The sequence below is a fragment of the Pseudochaenichthys georgianus genome, chromosome 16 (assembly GCF_902827115.2).
Source record: "Pseudochaenichthys georgianus chromosome 16, fPseGeo1.2, whole genome shotgun sequence".
Classification (NCBI taxonomy): domain Eukaryota; kingdom Metazoa; phylum Chordata; class Actinopteri; order Perciformes; family Channichthyidae; genus Pseudochaenichthys; species Pseudochaenichthys georgianus.
This window is the reverse complement of record NC_047518.2, coordinates 32,231,776-32,251,848: the sequence shown is the minus strand read 5'-3', so window position 1 is coordinate 32,251,848 and position 20,073 is coordinate 32,231,776. Positions and strand designations below refer to the sequence as shown.

At 45.2% G+C, this 20,073-nt stretch overlaps 1 protein-coding gene across 3 annotated transcripts in view; it reads right to left on the bottom strand.

Moving 5' to 3' along the window:
• Nucleotides 1–20,073, bottom strand: part of LOC117460670 (raftlin) — a 139,655-nt gene that overhangs the window by 84,924 nt on the left and 34,658 nt on the right. For 2 of the 3 annotated variants that reach the window (XM_071205926.1, XM_071205927.1), the window contains exon 2: nt 8,261–8,421. In XM_071205926.1, the coding sequence (XP_071062027.1) occupies nt 8,261–8,408 (148 nt within the window). In that variant the 5' untranslated portion in view covers nt 8,409–8,421. The remainder of the gene's footprint in view (nt 1–8,260; nt 8,422–20,073) is intronic. The other variant, XM_071205928.1, reaches the window with a different exon arrangement.

The window sequence follows — 20,073 nt, the reverse complement described above, 5'->3', positions numbered from 1 at the left end:
TGCAGAGGGGGTTTATTACCAGCAGCTTTGAACCGATTTACTCTGCCTTTCATCACTATTTCTGCAGTGAAAGCTGTTATTTTTGTTACATTAGTTGGCTGGTTATAATAGCCTGCAGGGCCATTGTGGTGGCAGTTGTAGAAAGCTATGATCCAACACTGTGGCAAGAAATTATTACAAACATTATTCACAGTGGAGTAGTCATGCTGAAGGGAACTCAACATCATGAGGGCATATTTCCCAAGAAGAGAGAGGTGAAGGAGAAGTGTGAAGTCAGCCTTCATTTCTTTCCAGTTAGAAACGCTGATGCAGAACATTTTCCTGCTGCTACATTAAAGATGTTCCTTTCTTATGCAAGGTTAGACAGTGACAGTAATAATGATTCCTGTATTAGCAAAAAACGTTTGCTTTTCCCAGGTTCTTCTGGTTTTCATATGACAGTCTAATTGTTTTAGATGCTGCCTACTGGTAAACAGGTTCAAACAAACACATTTCTTTTAGCGTGTCACATCACTGTACAAAGGAATTAACACATCTATTTCCATGACTTGTTCCTTTAATATAATTGAATGTGATATGAAGATTCTTTGTGCTTTATCTGAGTGTCAAGACATGAAAACAATATACAATTTGGGGGGAATAAAGCGGACAACAATAAGCCAAAAACAAGGTCGATACCTTTAAAATTGGCCTCTAAGTTCTGATAAAATCAACATCCCTAAAAGAATACAAGCTGATTAATCATTGTAGTAGGAGTAACACAAAGGTTAAACAGACATTTGTGGGATAATAGCATTTTACATTTCCCTTTTGAATGTAGAGTGAAGAAGAAAACGCATAAGCCACCATCAGTACCTTCCCAAGTTAGGCTGTATGAGAGCTAAAGTCCTTTTTTTTTTGTAAGACGAACATTTTGTACTTTTTTACAAGGTAAATTGCAAAGTCTCTATTTTTAAGTGAATTTCTGACCACTAGTACTACTCTGTTATTTTTATTTTATTATATTTGTAATTGTTTTACATTAAAACATGCATGACACACATATACATTCCCGCTTTACATTGTTTCCCTGATTGACAGGTGACGGTAAAAGAAAAAGTACAGATGTGCCTCCAAAAGGCTGCAAAGAAGAAAAATGTTTGGTTTAAAGTCCGAGTCACAGCAACCCAACATCTAGAAACTATTGGCAACTGAGGCCAAACGTTCCACTTAACTACACCGTAAAGACTACAGTCCCCAGCCAACCAGCAGGTGAGTCCAGCACTCGAATGAAAGGGAGAAAACTCTGACAGGAGTCTGTATTAGTCATTCAAAAGAAAAAACGGAAAATGTAATGCTGTGGATTAACAAGCCCTTTTAGAGTTACATAGATAAAACAAAGTAACATTTGATCGCGTATTTCTTTACTTCATTCAAGTGTTTTGGAATGATCAGATGAGATAAAGATGATGAATGAAAAGAGCCTCTGTGAGTGCCCTCCTGACTTCAGTAGATGGCCTGTGTTTCCCAAGTACTTTTCTTGCACTGATTCGTTTAAGCTGAACGGCCAAGGGAAAGAGTGATTTCTGCCTGCTGTCATTTCCACATGCTGAATTGACAGTGATGGTTCGGTGAGGAACCACATTGGAACATACGTTTTCTCTTTAGAAGAAAACCTTTTAAGGAATGATTGGAGGACATTGGTATTTTTTAGTAACACAGTTCACTATTTGTGTCTGTTAGTAAGTACCTTTACTTTGCCAGTTTTCAGCTGTGAGCCATCTGTTAAGGAAAAGCTTATCCCTGATTTTGGGAGCACTCTAAATATCTATTTATGTGCACCACCAACAGTTCTACCAGAGACTATTTTCATAATCATAATCCTTGACTGTGTCTTAAATATTTAATACGTTTCCTGTAGAAAAAGGCCAGGCACATGAATCATTACCTACACTTACATACCTGGTACAAGGTAATTACAGCCATGAGTAGTAACATGCTAACCTTTAACCAAAAAAATCTGCTGATGTAGTGAAATGATTAAGCCACTGGGGCTGCAATGACGAGACTAGATTTCTCAAACTTAATGTTCTCCTACGGGAAACAGGCACAAACACAATGCACATATTGTAAGAGACGAACAACAGAGAATCATAGACAAAGGGGTGCTGACAGTGACAGAGAGACAGAGTAAGAGGAAACTGATTACAGTAAGTACCACCCCAACCATTATAGAAAATACTTGAAGATAATAATGTGGCCGTGAGCCAGAGACACACACACACACACACACACACACACACGCACGCACGCACGCACACACACACACACACACACATTTAGACAAAAGGGAGGTACCCGTACACTGTCCCATATGAGGGAGGACGGAAAAGCCCGCCTGGCCCCCAGACGCCCACGCTCCCCGGCTCCTGCATCCATCCAGTCTAGTCAGCCTGACAAACTAATGGAGACTAATCAACTGTCAGGCTTCCAGTACCATCCCCCCTCCTCCCCCTTCTCACCCACAGCCCCCCCCCCCCCCCCCCCACCCCACCACTATCATTGCAGCTATAACTGTCATGAGCAGAAATAACAGTGATGCCTATATATAGCAACCCCACTCCTAGAGCGCACACACAAACACACACAGGATCGTCCCAGAGCTCATTAATTCCCCATTTGCTCACCCTAATGACCTCTATTTTATATGTATCCTTAATCTAATCCTAACTCTACATCTGATCTTAAATTTACCTTGACCCTAACCCCGATGCTAATGTCTGTCGGCCAAGCTGCAAAATATGTGTTGAGGACATTACCCTCTTCTTTTTAAATCAATGTATTTGACAATGTCCTGCTGAGAAGGACAGCTTGCAGGCAGTCCGTACTTTGATTATAATCAGTGTAAGCACAACATTTCTGATTACTGCAACTGTTATTTAAACAGTAGGTTATCGTTCTAATTGGCTAATAATAATAGTGTTGGATAACTATTTAAATATGACTTTATTTTGTTTCTCTTTCTTTGTTTTGGTGCTGAATGCAAGCTGCAAAATCTCAAGGGAGTTAACTAGAATCAGAGCTGTGTGTGTGTGTGAAAAATGAGTGCTATACCCAGCAGTGGAAGACAGAGTGTTCTTCATTAGCGGTTAGCAGAATGACTTTTCTGTCTTTAGTTCATTAGTATCAATCACTTAGTATCAAACCAATCCATCCAATTGTATGCAAGTGAACAAACTGACATTAAGCAGAACATGTTATAGATATATCAGCCATGCCCATTTGCTCCAATTTACTTGTCAGTATGAACATTGTTTCAGACTTTCCCAAAAATGTGTAGCCTTTTTTTGGTTTACATATCTTAAACAAGCAGTGAACTCAACATTTACCTTTTTACAAGACTTTTATGAAAGAGTTTTTTTATTTACAATTCCTGCTCAGCCTGTGTGTGTCTTGCTTGTGATCATGATAACCATTTTAAACTTTACTGCAGAATAATTCACTGTAGGAATGCTACTATTGACCCCATTAACATTATTTTATATCATCATTTGGTACAATATTGATATCGAAACCTTATCCTAAAAATAAAATAGACTAGATCCGCTTAAGTCTGGAATAACATTTTGAAAAAGTTGCCAACATCAGTTTTTAACCTAATGTAATCTAACCACCTATCCAAATAACAAAACAACAGCCCCCAACACACACACACACACACACACACACACACACACACACACACACACACACACCACACACACACACACACACACACACACACCACACACACACACACACACACACACACACACACACACACACACACACACACACACACACACACACACACACACACACACACACTCACACTCTCTCTCTCTCTCTCTCTCTCTCTCTCTCTCTCTCTCTCTCTCTCTCTCTCAATGACCATGTACCGTTACTCTTGGTCTCTGCATCTCAGGAAACACCACCCACCTCCCATTTCATAAACACCTCAGATGAGTAGCCTCTCCCGTCTGTTGTGTGTGTGTGTGTGTGTGTTGGTGTGTGTGTGTGTGTGTGTGTGTGTGTGTGTGTGTGTGAAGGAATGTTATCTTGAGAAGGAAACTGATTCAATTCCATATTGTCATGCGAAGCACAGACAACCTTAGATTATTTAGCCATATTTTTTATAGTTAATGTAACTTGTTTATATGTTTTCAGCTCAACAGGCTGGTCAGTAGTTCCTCAATTGAAACGCATGGTAACAAGCCAAACTTATTTTAAGCATCAAACCTGTAACCATGAAGAAACAGTCTCCCTACCCAGGAGGCCACCCTTAAATGAGTCTGCCTCTCCTGCTAGTTGGTTATATTTGGTGCTATACATAATTTATAGCCAGCATCAGGAAGTTTGGCTTGGATTAAGCTGCTCATTTCTATATAATTAGCACAACGTAAAGGCATGACTGACTAATTGTGAGAAAATAAATTACAACAGTGTCTAATATACAGGGAGGCACTAATTAACACTCCATCATGACCATACAATCCTTGTGAACATTTCAGCCTGTGTGCTGTTGTTCCATATACATGAGTGATAGATTTCCTCTGCATCTGCTTAATGTTTTTATACTGGGGACACACAGATATAATGGCATTTTCAGGAGGGAGTACAGAGATTAATCACAATGCTCGGAGGTAGCATTATCCAGTAAAATACTCCACACAGCACAGAAAGTTGTAGATCACAGTGCAGATCAGCCCCTTGCAGAATTTTTGAGGCATGCTGCCTTCTTATCAGGCTGAGGTATGATGTAGCCAAATGCCAGAAGCCTTGAGCTATACGTATAATTTCGGAACAAGCCATCATTTAGATTTTTACGACTTCCCAGCACAAAATGGCCTTAACATATCTGTAAAATGACGCTGTGGGGATCAATGATTAGTAACTACTATCGCTGTGCCGAGATTTCAGACTTGTAGTGCTGAACTCGGGGGGTTTTACAAACATGGGCTCCTGAAAAATGCATTCTTATACAACAAAGATGCCTCCCCAAGTACTTTTCAGGGGATATGTACTTTCTCCTGGTTAGACTATATTCACAGGGTTAGATAGTATGTGCATGGAGGGAGTTGGGTTTCATGGGTAAAAAAAAAAAGAACATTCAACCAAGAAAGTTTGCTGTTCTCATTCATAACACTCCGTTCGATGTCTCACTATGGGATGCGCCTCATCGCGGAGCAAACAGAAGCATCAATCTCATTACGCCAATCCTGATTGGCTGGTGATCTTGACGTCAACGTCAGGGGAAATCACCCCCTATAAGTAGCTTGCGCCACGACGCATGCGTCATTCAAACACCTCTTCTCGCTTCAGAGCACATCTCGAACGGTAGCCGGGCTAGCTTAACAGTCCACAGACTGAACCCAAAGCTAATTTTCGGTCGACGGGCGTTAGCCGGCTACCCTATTCTCTCACAGAAGAAGTACTATAGTCAACCTCGCCGAATTCTTCTTCCGGAAGTAAGGTAAGATTTTGACTTGCAAGTTAGCAACACACCAGTTGCTAGCTTGTGCTTTTTTCCCTCACTGCCGACACCACGGTAGCGAGGACGTTTTTTATTCTTTTTTATTCCCCGGAGGATAAAAGGATTTAAAGAATATTGCCACACCAGGTAATATTCTTTGAGAGGAAAGGACCCACACTACCTTTTTTCTCCGGATAAAGGACAGTTTGGGACACTTTTCTCGACATACCTGTTAAGAGCGGGTCCTCTCCATGGACGCCTCTCTCCCTCACACCAGAGGAGTCAGGGACTCGAAGGCTCGGTTCTGCGACTGCGGGTTGAAGATAGCAGGCACAGACTCACACCAGGTCTGCTCGTCCTGCCTCGGGCTGGAACACGCCCAGGAGGCTATCGACGACCCCGGCTCGTGCGGGCATTGTGCCCACCTCACCATAAAGAGCCTTCGCCGACGGTTAGCACGACAAGCTAGCCTGTCGGGACAGGATCCCCTCATGTCCACTGGTTGGCCGGCTGGCAACCAAGACACGGGGGGCGTCCGCCGCAGAGACTGAGTCCCTCGCCTTCACGGCCTGGGGCTCATCAACCGCGGCAGCCGCGGAACCGGTTTCCCGCTCCATATCAGGCCGGGTCCCGGTGGCGGCAAAGGACGCGGGAACGGGACCCCACGCTATACTAAGCTGGGGCTCCCGACTGGACCTCACCATGGTTTCACCTCGCGGAGGATGTCCTAGAATTGAATTACATGGAGGACGAAGAGGATGCCTCTGAGTTCCTCCGGTCTGATTCGGACGAGCAAGAAGACGACGTCTTCATGTCACCAGCTCAGGCTGCAAAGCCTGGAGCGATGGCTGCTCTCTCGGGCGATAGCACACCAGCTTCGCCCTGTCTCAGTATGATGGACCTACAAGCCGTGTGTCAACGTGCTGCGGCCAGACTAGACATCCCATGGCCCGAAGTGGCCAAGGAGACCTCCAGGTCCCGTTACGAGGGAAAACTTTTTTTCCAAACAACGAGGACAAAGAGGCAACTCCTCCCGGTCTTCCCGGAGATGTTGGATGAGGTGTCGGTCTCGTGGAGAGACCGGCCCTTTAGCAACAAGGCCCCAATCCAGGGTGCCTCCTTCCTTGACTGTGACGGTATGGAGAGGCTCGGCCTTCTCCACATACCGCCTATGGAACCGCTGGTGGCAGCCCACCTCCTACCGAGGATGGGCCCGTCACCGAGCAGGAACCCCACCCTTCGGGCCTTCTGTACGCGTTCCCACCCTTGGCTCTGATTCCCCAAACTCTGGCAAGAGTGAGGGAACAACGCCACACACTTATCCTGATAGCTCCGCACTGGCCAGCTATGTACTGGCTGGCGGAGATGTATCAGCTGCTGTGCGGGCAGCCATGGCAGCTCCCACTACACAGGGGCATACTGTCCCAGGCGGGGGGTGAGATTTTTCACCCACACCCAGAGCGCTTGGCCTTATGGGCCTGGCCCGTTTGTGGTACAACCTGAATATAGTGAGACTCCCTCATAGGGTGTTAACACTATTCAGAGTGCGAGAGATTCCTACACCAGGTCTCTCTGACATAGTGCGGTTACTGACCCTGGCTTCCGCCAGGCGAGCCAGTAATGTTTTCAGACACTGTCTGTACATGTACCCAATGGATATTGAGACATTTCCTCAGCCGCTGGGTCCCTACGGGGAACAGCAGTGGGATTTGCTGTGTCCAGTTTGTGCTTACGCACCTGTATGGACAGATCAGGGGTGTTTGTCATAATGACCAACTCCTGGTGTCCTGGGCTAACCCTTAAAGGGGGGCAAGCCGGTTACTAAGCAACGGCTCTCCCACTGTCGTGTGGAGGCTATTGCTTTGAGACCCTTACGAGTCAGAGTTTGCAGGCACCTTCGGGTCCGCGATCTCTTTCAAATCAGGGTCTGGCTGCATCCTGGGCTCTGTCCAGGATGTCTCCCATCCAAGACATCTGTGCAGCGGCAAGCGGGTCTTCGCCGCTCACTTTGTCCGCTTTTACAGGCTAGGCGTATCCGCTCCAAGCGTGGCCCGAGCAGTGCTGGGCACCTTGTTGAGTCGGGACTCCACCTGTTAAATTCTGGTTGGTCGGTGGTCTTTGAGATAAGCTCGTCTGGCAATACGGGAGCTACAATATCCCATAGTGAGACATCGAACGGAGTGTTATGAATGAGAACTATAGGTTACTTTACGTAACCCCAGTCTCAGAGTAACATGAAGTGAGATGTCTCACCAGACGGCCCTCCTTGCTACGGTGAAGCGAGAAGAGGTGCTTATTTTGAATGACGCATGCGTCGTGGCGCAAGCTACTTATAGGGGGTGATTTCCCCTGACGTTGACGTCAAGATCACCAGCCAATCAGGATTGGCGTAATGAGATTGATGCTTCTGTTTGCTCCGCGATGAGGCGCATCCCATAGTGAGACATCTCACTTCATGTTACTCTGAGAACTGGGGTTACGTAAGTAACCTATAGTTTGTGTTCTGTGTAAGACCAAAATAAAAATTTCCATTTTAAAATGTTAACAATCCAGAAAAACACTTCCTTTGATACATCATTGAAATTGCGGTTTAAGTTTCTTTGGAGTCGGGGTTAGGTTATACTTTATGTCTAATAGAAATTCAATTGTTTAGAAGGATTCATGCTGAAACACATGCATATATAAATTAGCTGCATTTCCTGTCAAAAACCAGAGGTCACAGATTCTTCAGTTGTCATTTTAAGCGATGAATAAAAATCCACGTCTTACCGTCTTTACCAATGAGGAAGTCCAGGTAGCGGTAGGTGTAGGCCACGCCCACCTTAGTCTCCACCTGTGGTCTCTTCAGTGTGGAGTAAATCTTCCCCGGACTGTTCTCCTCCGACATTGGCTTCATCTTTCGCAGCCCGCAGCCCATGGCTCCACAGTGCCTGCCAACCAGACACAAAAGACTGAGACAGTGTTTCATTGTCACTTGTGTGTGTGTGTGTGTGTGTGTGTGTGTGTGGTGTGTGTGTGTGTGTGTGTGTGTGTGTGTGTGTGTGTGTGTGTGTGTGTGTGTGTGTGTAGCCTAGCATTACTATCCTTGTGGGGACCTAAATCTGTTTACATAGTCACGTGTGGGGACTCGCCTCCCTTATGGGGACAACATGGAGGTCCCCATGAGGGGGTCAATAATTTTAGGGTGAAGACTTGGTTAGGGTTAGGGTTAGGGTTAGGGTTGTGTTGGTTATAGTTCCGGAGGATAAGTCTCCAGGAAATGCATGTAAGTCAATGTAATGTCCCCTGAAGTGATGTATACATGGTGTGTGTGTGTGTGTGTGTGTGTGTGTGTGTGTGTGTGTGTGTGTGTGTGTGTGTGTGTGTGTGTGTGTGTGTGTGTGTGTGTGAGCGCACATGGATTAGAGTGTCTGTTTGGTTTTACAAAAATGGGAGGTAACCTGTGGAGTAAACGTAGCGATACCACAATTTACGATCCATTCCTTTAAAATGGCCTCTATGGTGGATTTACAATTTATGACATGACCAAGCAAGTGTAAATACGTTTTAGCTGTAAAAATGCTTTTGTTTTTTGTACAATCCGAGGCAACTGAAGATATCCATTCATATCTAAATGATATGAAAATCAACAATCAGAGTATTGAAACTTGAGTCTTCAAAGTAAACAACACATCTGCATTGAATTAGTATATACCAGTGGTTCCCAAACTTTTTCAGTCGGGATCCCCTTGGGTATTGGAAATATTTTCGGGACCCCCCAACCCGGTTCCCATCTATATTGGTAGGATTAATTGTATATTGTTGTAAAAACATTACATTTTCTTTGCTAATAATAAGAAGATACAAAGATCCAACTATCATTTTATATTTTATTATGGATTACACATGAACAAAAGTGAAAAATAGATGAATGAACACTGAACTACTATTTCTACTGCAGGTAGCATATCAATGGCAAGATCGTTCCCCTCCTCCTCCAAGAAGATTCTGATCTCATCTTTAAGCGTCAGCGCCCTGGACAGCACTTTTCCGCGAGAGAGCCATCGGGACCGATCGGCAGGGCCGCCTTAATGCACGGGCTGACCTGGGCTGAAGCCCAGGGGCCTACGGAAATTGGGGTCCTATCATGAACCAATACAAAAAATAAAATCTTTTTTTTTATTTCGGATGTTTTAAAACATTTTTATTAGGGCTGTCAAGTTAACGCGTTAATAACGCGTTAACGCAAACAAAATTAACGCCACTAATTATTTTAACGCGATTAACGCATGTGTATTTTTTTTCCTCGGCCGCCCCGTAGTTTCAGAGCGCATCGAGTTTAAAATACTATCTACAAACTGATGCTGCTGACAGCCCCGCTCCTGCCGCCCGCTTGTGGCAGACCACACTTCCACGCTCACCGGCAGGCACCGACTGGCCATCGGGAGGACCGGAAGGGTGTGTGTCTGTGTGGCCCGAGCGAGCGAGAGAGAGACCTTACGTGCATTACCGTACCGCAGTGTGAACGCGGCTATTGTTGTTGTTAGCATCTGGTGCTAGCTAGCTGCACTAACGGATATAAGGAGCTGTTTAAATGAAAACAGAGGAGCGCCATATCCACACAACTGCACCGAGCACTTGACTTTATGCAGGAAGTCAGACAGCGGGACATTGTAGGAGAAGTCAGCACACTCATGATTGCAGCAACATGATTGCAGCGTCCAGGCAGCTCCCGTTCAAGCATATGCCTTGAGTTGCACATAGCTCCAACGATCACACCACACACACACACACACACACACACACACACACACACACACACACACACACCACACACACACACACACCCCTCCGAGCCCACACACACACACACACAACACACACACACACACACACCACACACACACACACACACACCCACACACACACACACACACACCATGTATACATCACTTCAGGGGACATTACATTGACTTACATGTATTTCCTGGAGACTTATCCTAACCTTAACCATAACCAACACATGCCTAACCCTAACCCTAACCCTTACCCTAACCAAGTCTTCACCCTAAAATTAATGATTCCCCTCATGGGGACCTCCAATTTGTCCCCATAAGGGAAGCCCGTCCCCACACGTGACTATGTAAACAGATTTAGGTCCCCACAAGTATAGTAATGCTAGACCACACACACACACACACACACACACACACACACACACACACACACACACACACACACACACACACACACACACACACACCACACACACACACACACACACACACACACACACACACACACACACACACACACACACACACACACACACCACACACACACACACCATTTGTATTGTATTATTGTATGAGAGGTTCCAGGTTGAATTGAGGCGAATATTTGTAATGTTCAGAGGTTGTTGTGTTTAATATTCATGAGAATATTTGTCATTGTTCAAATGATAATAAACATTAGCATAAAGCATATTTGTCCACTCATATGTTGATAAGAGTATTAAAAACTTGAAAAATATTCCTCTAAGGTACATTTAGAACAGATAAAAAATGTGCGATTAATTTGCGATTAACTATGGACAATCATGCGATTAATCGCGATTGAATATTTAATCGACTGACAGCCCTAATTTTTATATAAACAAAGTATTGGCTTTCAGAATATGAAACTTTTATTTCCAAAATCACACGATAAATACATTTTTGAAGCTTGTAAAGGGAAGAAGACAGCTCTCCCTCGCCACTCTGCTGCTCCCTTCCGCTGAAATTATGAATGTAAGGCGTATAGTAATCATAGATAACACAGCAGGGTCCGTTACAGTTTGTTTTCAACTGGTTTCAAATAAACAAAGTCTTGGCTTTCAGAATATTAAACTTGTTTCGGAAAATTCAGATGATAAATACAACTTTGAAGCTTGTGACAGCATAATTACAAGCGGAGAACGGAGTAACTTGACGTCACAGCAGGCATAACAACAGCCGGTGTTTCTTGTGAGTGTTTTCCCCGGGAAAAAAACACAATACACACAAACGCAAAAATACACAAACACACACATGTATACACACACACCCGCGAGCTTCCCCCAGACCAGTAATACAAACGAAAATATCTTCCCTCCATACTATTTTGATCATTTGCTCCGCTAATCAATCAGATCGATGGATTCCAGAGATTTTTCTCAAACATGATGACTCAGTAACAGTCAGTGGGCACCACTTAACAGCCAATCAGAATGAGAATATGTTTCACATGTGACTTATTCAAATTGCGAGTGATTGAGTGACAGATGAAGGTTGTTTAGGAGAAAAAGTTTGAGAGTGGCGCTCGGAAAAGGAAATTGTTGAGGGAAAAGGAGTTTCGAGACAAGCAGCTATTACAAAACATGCTGAAGTTTACAGGTTATTTTAAACCTGTAGGCCAGGATGAGGAGGAAGGAAAGATGTGTTCTGTACCGAGCAGTAGGTGCCGGCCGCGGGGCCTCGGAGCCAAGTAGGCCGTCTGGTACTGATAGCGATGGAGTAGCGGGAGAGGAAAAACAGACAGGAGGGACATTATCTGTTGGAGGAGATGAGAGGACGACGAGGACTTGCTACGTGGAGGGGAGCCAACGGTAACCGGACAAATACATGAGGGAGGCCCGATACGTCACTCATCTGGAGGAGAGGACCAGGCGCGCGTAGAGCAGAGTGGAGAAGTGCGATCACAGAGCCTGCCGAGGCTATAAATGACTTTGATTTATTGTTTAAATAGGGGGCCTGCCATCAGCCCCAGGGCCTGATGGCAGGTTAAGGCGGGCTTGCCGATCGGGACTCGCTGTGAAAAAGAACAGCTGTGTACTCGGAGCCCATCCCCTCGCACAAGAAAAGGCGAGCTTTCAGTGGTCTTGTTTTGATGTAATTGAAGGTGGTTATAACATCGGACAAAACAACATTAAGCTCCGGACTCAGCTGCTCTGAAGGCCGTGTTAAAAACTTCTTCATTTTGTAGATTTAATTTCGAGCAGTGTTTGTTTACAATTTATTCCCGCGCCCCCCCCTGCGGTACCTCCGCGACCAACCAGGGGTTGCGCCCCACAGTTTGAAAACCACTGGTATAGACTGATAAAATGGAATATGTACGAGCATAATAATCATACTTTATATAATAATATGAATAATCATCCTCATGCAAAACCATAACCACTGTTGGTTTCCATTTGTATCAATAATAACATGTCCAAAGATTAATGAAAGCCAATCATTGGAAGGGAATGTTATATTACATTATCATTTAGCTGACATTCTTATCCAAAACCTCTTGTATACACTTCCGTAGACATGTTTACGGCAGCAATTGGGGTTAAATAAGAGAAAAAGTAGGCTGCTTTTTCCAACGGATCATACACTGAACAAAAATATAAATGCAACACTTTTGTTTTTGCTCCCATTTTTCATGAGATGAACTCAAAGATCTGAAACATTTTCTATATACACAAAATAACCATTTCTCTCAAATATTGTTCACAAATCTGAAAAAATCTGTGATAGTGAGCACTTCTCTTTTGCCGAGATAATCCATCCCACCTCACAGGTGTGGCATATCAAGATGCTGATTAGACAGCATGATTATTGCACAGGTGTGCCTTAGGCTGGCCACAATAAAAGGCCACTCTAAAATGTTCCACAGGCCACAATCAACAACCTGATCAACTCTATGTGAAGGAGATGTGTTGCACTGCGTGAGGCAAATGGTGGTCACACCAGATACTGACTGGTTTTCGGACCCCCCCAGACCCCCCCAATAAAGCAAAACTGCACGTTTCAGAGTGGCCTTTTATTGTGGCCAGCCTAAGGCACACCTGTGCAATAATCAGGCTGTCTAATCAGCATCTTGATATGCCACACCTGTGAGGTGGGATGGATTATCTCGGCAAAGGAGAAGTGCTCACTATCACAGATTTTTTCAGATTTGTGAACAATATTTGAGAGAAATGGTTATTTTGTGTATATAGAAAATGTTTTAGATCTTTGAGTTCATCTCATGAAAAATGGGAGCAAAAACAAAAGCGTTGCATTTATATTTTTGTTCAGTGTATGTATTTTTTCTAAAATGTAGTTTTTTGTCAAAGTGACATGTAACTAAATATGTCAATTGGATGTAGCAAAGTGAAGGAAAATAATTCAATAATAGAAAATGTAAATTAAGTACATTATTTATGTTCCTCCACTGGGTATGACTGTTTGAGGGCACGATTAACCTATTTTGGAAAAAATGCACACACACACACACACACACACACACACACACACACACACACACACACACACACACACACACGCACGCACACGCACACACACACACACACACACACACACACACACACACACACACACACACACACACACACACACACACACACACACACACACACACACACACACACACACACACACACACACGCACACATTCAAGCACTCTAATATCCATGATTCCTCAGGGACTTAGAAGGAAAACCAATAAAGAAGAACATGCTGGATGAGCTTATTTTAATTAATAAATAAACACAACTAAATGAGCTTGATTTTTCACAGGTTCTCTCTCTCTCGTTCCCAGGGAGACCAAATTAGCAAAGACAACCGTGGAGGAAGAGGAGGCTTTAAAGAGCCATGGACGCCTTTCACCCCAAATGGTTTGTGACAGCATCACTGCCCCTCTCTAGCAACTGCATCTGGGAGCAGGTGACATCCTATTGTGTGCCACTGATTAAACTCAAGCATGGATGGGTGGATGGATAGATGGCAGGGATGCCCTCCCCTCCCCCTTCCACCTCAACTGATGAGGAACACTCTCTATTATGCTCGCTACTAATTACAGAACGTCGCTCGGCCTTGGCTGAAAACTATGAATCCGAGCCGGCCTTCGCTTCAGAGACAGGACAGGAAGTGAGGAGAGGCGGGGGAGGAGGTGGGGGACGAAATAGGAAACGAGCAGACGGGGGCTCTGTTAATGAGGTGAACGGCAAGAATGGAAAAGGTGAGAATCAATCAAGGGAGAGAGAGGAAATAAGGGTGGCCGGGTTGAAGATTGTACGGTGGAAAAAAAGGGTGGGGGGGGCAGTGGGTAATGCATGGCAAGTAGAGTCTGGAGAAAAAAAACGGAGCGCGCAATTAGAGTCAGTTGAATAGAAAAGGGGTGATCAACACACGCCGAGGGAGAAAGGAGAGAGAAAGATGAGGCAGGAGATTTATTACGGTTGTCATGAAAGCCGGTGTTTCCAGTGGCACTTACATGAATGTCTTTGTTGGGCTTTATGAATCCCAATGTGAATCACAATCATATCTCTACAGGCCTCAGAACAGCTCCCTGAGATGGACCATGGGGCTGATGGACTTGTGATTAATACCAGAACACACTGTGAGTCCTGTGTGCGGCAAGGCTCTCTACCTGAAACTTCTGAAGCCTGCTAAACGGTTTCTACATGTCTGAGATGTGCTGACGGGTTGTGTCTTTGCCTCTTTGCATGTGCCGAGCATGACTGATTTCTTACTTGAGCAAAAAAAGTCAAATGCAATCTGCAGAAGATTTTCAGTACCCCCTTAAATTGTCACTCGGGACATGTTGCGCGCCGTGCTGCAGTTCATCGCGCAGCATCACAAATGGCTCTACCATCAAAGAAAACAGGGCAAGAAAAAAGCTTGAAGTCTTGGTTTCCCACTGTTGCCTACAGTCTATTTTAGCTTTTATCATTCCTCCCCTTACCCTGGAGAGAGTAGAAACAACACAAGGGGAGACGAGGCTCTGTCATGTAAACTGCAAGAGCTAGAGAGGAGGTAGTCAGAACAATAGCATTCAGGGGCTACGAGGGAGGGGGTATGGAAAGAAAAAAAACTGGATGAGGAAAAAAGTGGGGGGTATTTGCATAGCTCCTTGAGACCAGGAAGGAGGAGATGTGAGGCGAAGGCGAACCGGAGTATTTTTAGACCTAAACTGACAGAGGAAATGTGAGGTGTTTATGATTTTTTGAGTCACTGTTTCTTGCCTCAGCACCTCTCCTTTGAGGAAGGAGCTCTGGGCAGCGGAAGCCCCCACAACGCCCTGCCTCACCTCCTCTACACCCTTTTCTTTTGGAGATTGACAGGCAGAGAGTCAGGGATCATTGACAGGGTAGACAGACTCTGGGTAGCTCCAGAAAAGAAAAAAAAACAGGAAGAGAACCATTGATTTCCCTTCTGCTGAATTAGCAACGATCTCCCTAACGTTTTGTTCTATCTTTTGTCTCTAGCTAATGGTATTTTGAGTTTTGTATTTGATAAGAGGTTTTATTCGATAGGATTCTCTCCTTTTGAGCCGAGATTGACGTTCAAATGCTTTGTTGTAGCCAGGATGCACTTAGCTTTGGCCTTTGCAACCAAAACATCCCACAGCACTTTGTTTTTTGCTGAATGTGAACAGCAACAGAAGGGAGGGGCTTGTCTTTTCATTCCATATGTTCTATCTGTCAGTCAACAATGATTTGTCCGTTCAAGGATCAGATTTCTTTGCTGTTTGATCACTGAGGTCAATGTCTGTTAGCGTTTCAGGAAATGTAACACATCAAAGCTTGAACAATGGATTTTTGACCAATCACGGGCAGAAAAGCGCTTCTAAAAGCTGCAAATCACAAATACAGGCCTTAAAAGTTGCTTTTGCAAACTTGTTATGTCATTTACATCTCTAAAGGACATTGAACAACATTTCAAATAATCTGGAGCTGTTTTGCTCGCGACGCCACCTAACAAATGTAAGCCTGTTTTGGTCTCCATCAGCTCCTGAGGGACTTGGTTTTGTGCAAGTAAGTTAGCATGTAGTGGGTTTATCTGAGCTTTTTTACTGGAAACAGTCCCCAGCTGCTGCCAAAAACGACTTAATGAAAGCGGTGTTAATGTTTTAGGCCCCTAGTTTCGGCTCACAGTGAGGGTTTTTAAGCCATGCAGTTCTACAGACTACACTACAATCGATAACCTTCATGTCATGTAGTCATTTGATTGAGAAAATGTACCATTTATGAAGAAGATCATTTGCAAAACCCCACCCGATGTTTGCACATACAGACATTACAGCATCAACAAAAAGGAGCAACTGCACTGAATGATTGTAATGCTGTCTGACTGAGATCTCCCCCATATTACAAGGCCATGTTAAAAGGCTGTGATAGCAACATTGCTGAGATCAAACCCAGCATCATGGGAAGCTTCAGAGTGGATTAATGGAGGAGGACATTAATTAGGACACTGTGTTCTTGTGTTCTTCTCCATGTAGTCTCCCTTTTTAAGCCTGTTCTCTTCCTCTCTCACGCTTTATCTCCCTCGTCCTCTTTTCCTTTTTCTGACTTTTGATCTTTTTAATCTGACATGTAAAGTGGTGTGCTCGCAAGGCTGCACTTGGTGGTGGATACTGCTGGTTCAATATCACTCTATAGTTTATTTTGAGGAATAAAATCGATGGCTCTCAAAGCTACGTTTAATTTAGACTGAAGGGACCTTCTTTGTTCCGTCAGGCTTTTTTATAAACCAAGTGAGAACTGTTTAAAAACGTCAAATGGACTGAGTTACTTCCAAAGTGATTCATCAGCTATCACTATATGGACCTTTCACTTCACTGAACCTTTTATTCTTCAACCAGCTCACCCAAAAATAATTGATCATGTATGTCATATAATATATTATGTATAAAAAGTACAGATATATGGATGCTACGTTTCACTAACTTTTCATTTGATAGCTACTAAGTATGACAAGGATACACGCAAAACACACGACAAGTATTTTTACTTTATTGTCTATTGGGGGCAATATCTGCACTGGTGATACACAGACATCAACATGCTTATCAACCTCATCACGTGTAGCTTACAGATCAACAAATGCTCACATGAGTTGTTTCCTGTAATAAGCAAAAAACACCTATTTTGAGGAAAGGTCACTGGAGACACAGCCGACATATACAGTAATAATAATAATAATAATAATAAATTGGATTTATATAGCGCTTTTATAGTACCCAAAGACGCTTTACAATATGAGGGGGGGGGGGGGGGGGTAGATAGACTGGGGCAGGTAGACAACAGACTAAGAAAAAACAACAAAAACGACAAAACAAAACACAGTGGCAGTCAGGAGGAGGTCGAAAATGAGTGGGGGGGTGTTTTACGGATAGAGAGAGGTGAAAAGATGGGTTTTGAGGCGGGACTGGAACAGAGTGAGGGACTCGGACTCACGGAGGTCTTGGGGGAGGGAGTTCCAGAGTTTTGGGGCGGCCACAGAGAAGGCTCTGTCTCCAAAGCTCCGGAGATTGGCAGTGGGGGTGGAAAGCAGGCCGGCCGAGGTGGATCTGAGGGTCCGGGGAGGATGGTAGGGGATGAGAAGGTCAGTGAGGTACGGGGGGGCCAGATGGTGGAGGGCTTTATAGGTAAGGACCAGGAGTTTGTAGTTGATGCGGTGAGTAACGGGAAGCCAGTGTAGTTCTTTGAGGACCGGGGTGATATGGTGCCATGATTTAGTGTGGGTGAGAAGTCTGGCGGCTGCGTTCTGAACACGCTGGAGTCTACTGAGGGAGGTGGAGCTGATGCCGTATAGGAGGGAGTTACAGTAGTCGAGGCGGGAGGAGATGAAGGCGTGAATGAGTCGCTCAGCTGCGGGGCGGGTGAGATAGGGACGGATTTTGGCAATGTTGCGGAGATGGAAAAATGAGATTTTGACAACTTGGCGGATGTGGGAGTCAAGGGAGAGGGTGGGATCGAATATAACCCCGAGGTTGCGTGCCTGGGTTGAGGGGGAAACAGGGGTGCCATCGATGGTCAGTGTGAGGTTGGGGGTTTTACTGAGGGTGGATTTGGAGCCGATGAGGAGGAGTTCAGTTTTATTGCTGTTGAGTTTAAGAAAGTTTTTTTGCATCCAGGATTTCAAGTCAGTCAGACAGGATTCAATGTGGGTGATGGGGGGGTTATGGAGGGATTTGGTGCTGAGGTAGATTTGAGTGTCATCGGCGTAGCAGTGGAAGTCCAGGTTGTAGTAGCGGAGAATCTGACCAAGGGGGAGGATGTAGATGATGAAGAGGAGGGGGCCGAGTACTGAGCCTTGGGGAACACCTTGGGTGACTGTAGCGGTGGCAGAGGAGTGATTGTTGAGGGAGATGAAGTGGGATCTGTCGGAGAGATATGACTGGAGCCACCTGAGTGCAGTACCTTCGATACCGATGTCTTGGAGTCGGGTGAGCAGGATGTTGTGGCTCACGGTATCAAAGGCTGCACTCAGGTCGAGGAGGATGAGGATGTTGAGGGAACCGGTGTCAGCAGAGGTGAGGAGGTCATTGAGGACCCTGACGAGTGCCGTTTCTGTGCTGTGATGGGGACGAAAACCAGACTGAAGGGGTTCGAAGAGGTGATTTGATTGAAGATGGCGGTGAAGTTGTTTGGAGATGATGCGTTCTATTGTTTTGGAGAGAAAGGGGAGGTTGGAGATGGGGCGGTAATTACTGAGGGATGAGGGATCCAGACCGGGTTTTTTAAGGATGGGAGTGACAGCAGCAGTTTTAAAGGCAGAGGGAACGGTTCCTTGGGACAGGGAGGAGTTGAAGAGGTTGACAAGGTAGGGGCAGAGGACGGGGAGGCAGGACTTCAGTAGAGGGGTGGGAAGAGGGTCAAGGGAGCAGGTAGTGGGTTTGGAGGAGCTGATCAGATTGAGAATTTCAGAGGGGGAGACCAGAGTGAACTGGGAGAGGCGGCCGTGGGGAGGGGGAGTCGGGAGGTCAGGGGAGAAGGAGGGAGAGATTGGAGAAGCAGATAGGGAGTGATTAATGGCAGTGATTTTGTCCGAGAAAAACTGGAGGAATGAACTGCATAAGGTGGAAGTGGAGGAAGTGAGGGTGTCGGCACGGGGTTTGAGGAGCTTGTTGACGGTGGAGAAGAGGGTCCTGGGGTTGCGGGAGGGGTCGGTGAAGATGTTGGAGAGGTAAGCTGATTTTGCGGCAGTGAGGGCATCTCTGTAGGTGGTGAGATGAAGTTTGTAGGATTGGTGGTGAACTGTGAGGGATGATTTTTTTGTTAAGCGTTCAAGCTGACGGCCGGTTTGTTTCATTCTACGGAGTGCAGGGGTGAACCAGGGAGACGAGGTTGTAAAGGTGACAGTTTTCCTTTTGAGGGGGGCCAGGCTGTTGAGGGAGGTGAGAAGGGTGGAGTTGAGGTGATTGAGTAGGTCATCAGGTGTGCTGAGGTTCGAGTCCAGGGGGAGAGTAGAGGATAGCAGGTGGGATAGGTGCTGGGGATCGACAGAGCGTAGGTTACGGAAGGTGATGTTCCTGGAAGGGGGGGGGGGGGGGGGGGGGTAGCGGACAGGGGAGGTGATGGCGAACTGTATAAGTTTGTGGTCAGAGAGGGGAAAGGGGCAGGGGTGGAGGTCGAGTAATGGGAGGTTGGTGGAGCAGACAAGGTCAAGGATGTGTCCTTTATCATGGGTGGGGAAGGTGACATGTTGGGTAAGTGAGAAGTTGTCCAGAAGGGAGGAAAGTTCAGAGGCATGTTTGCAGGTGGGGGAGTCCATGTGGATGTTGAAGTCACCAAGGAGTAACAGACG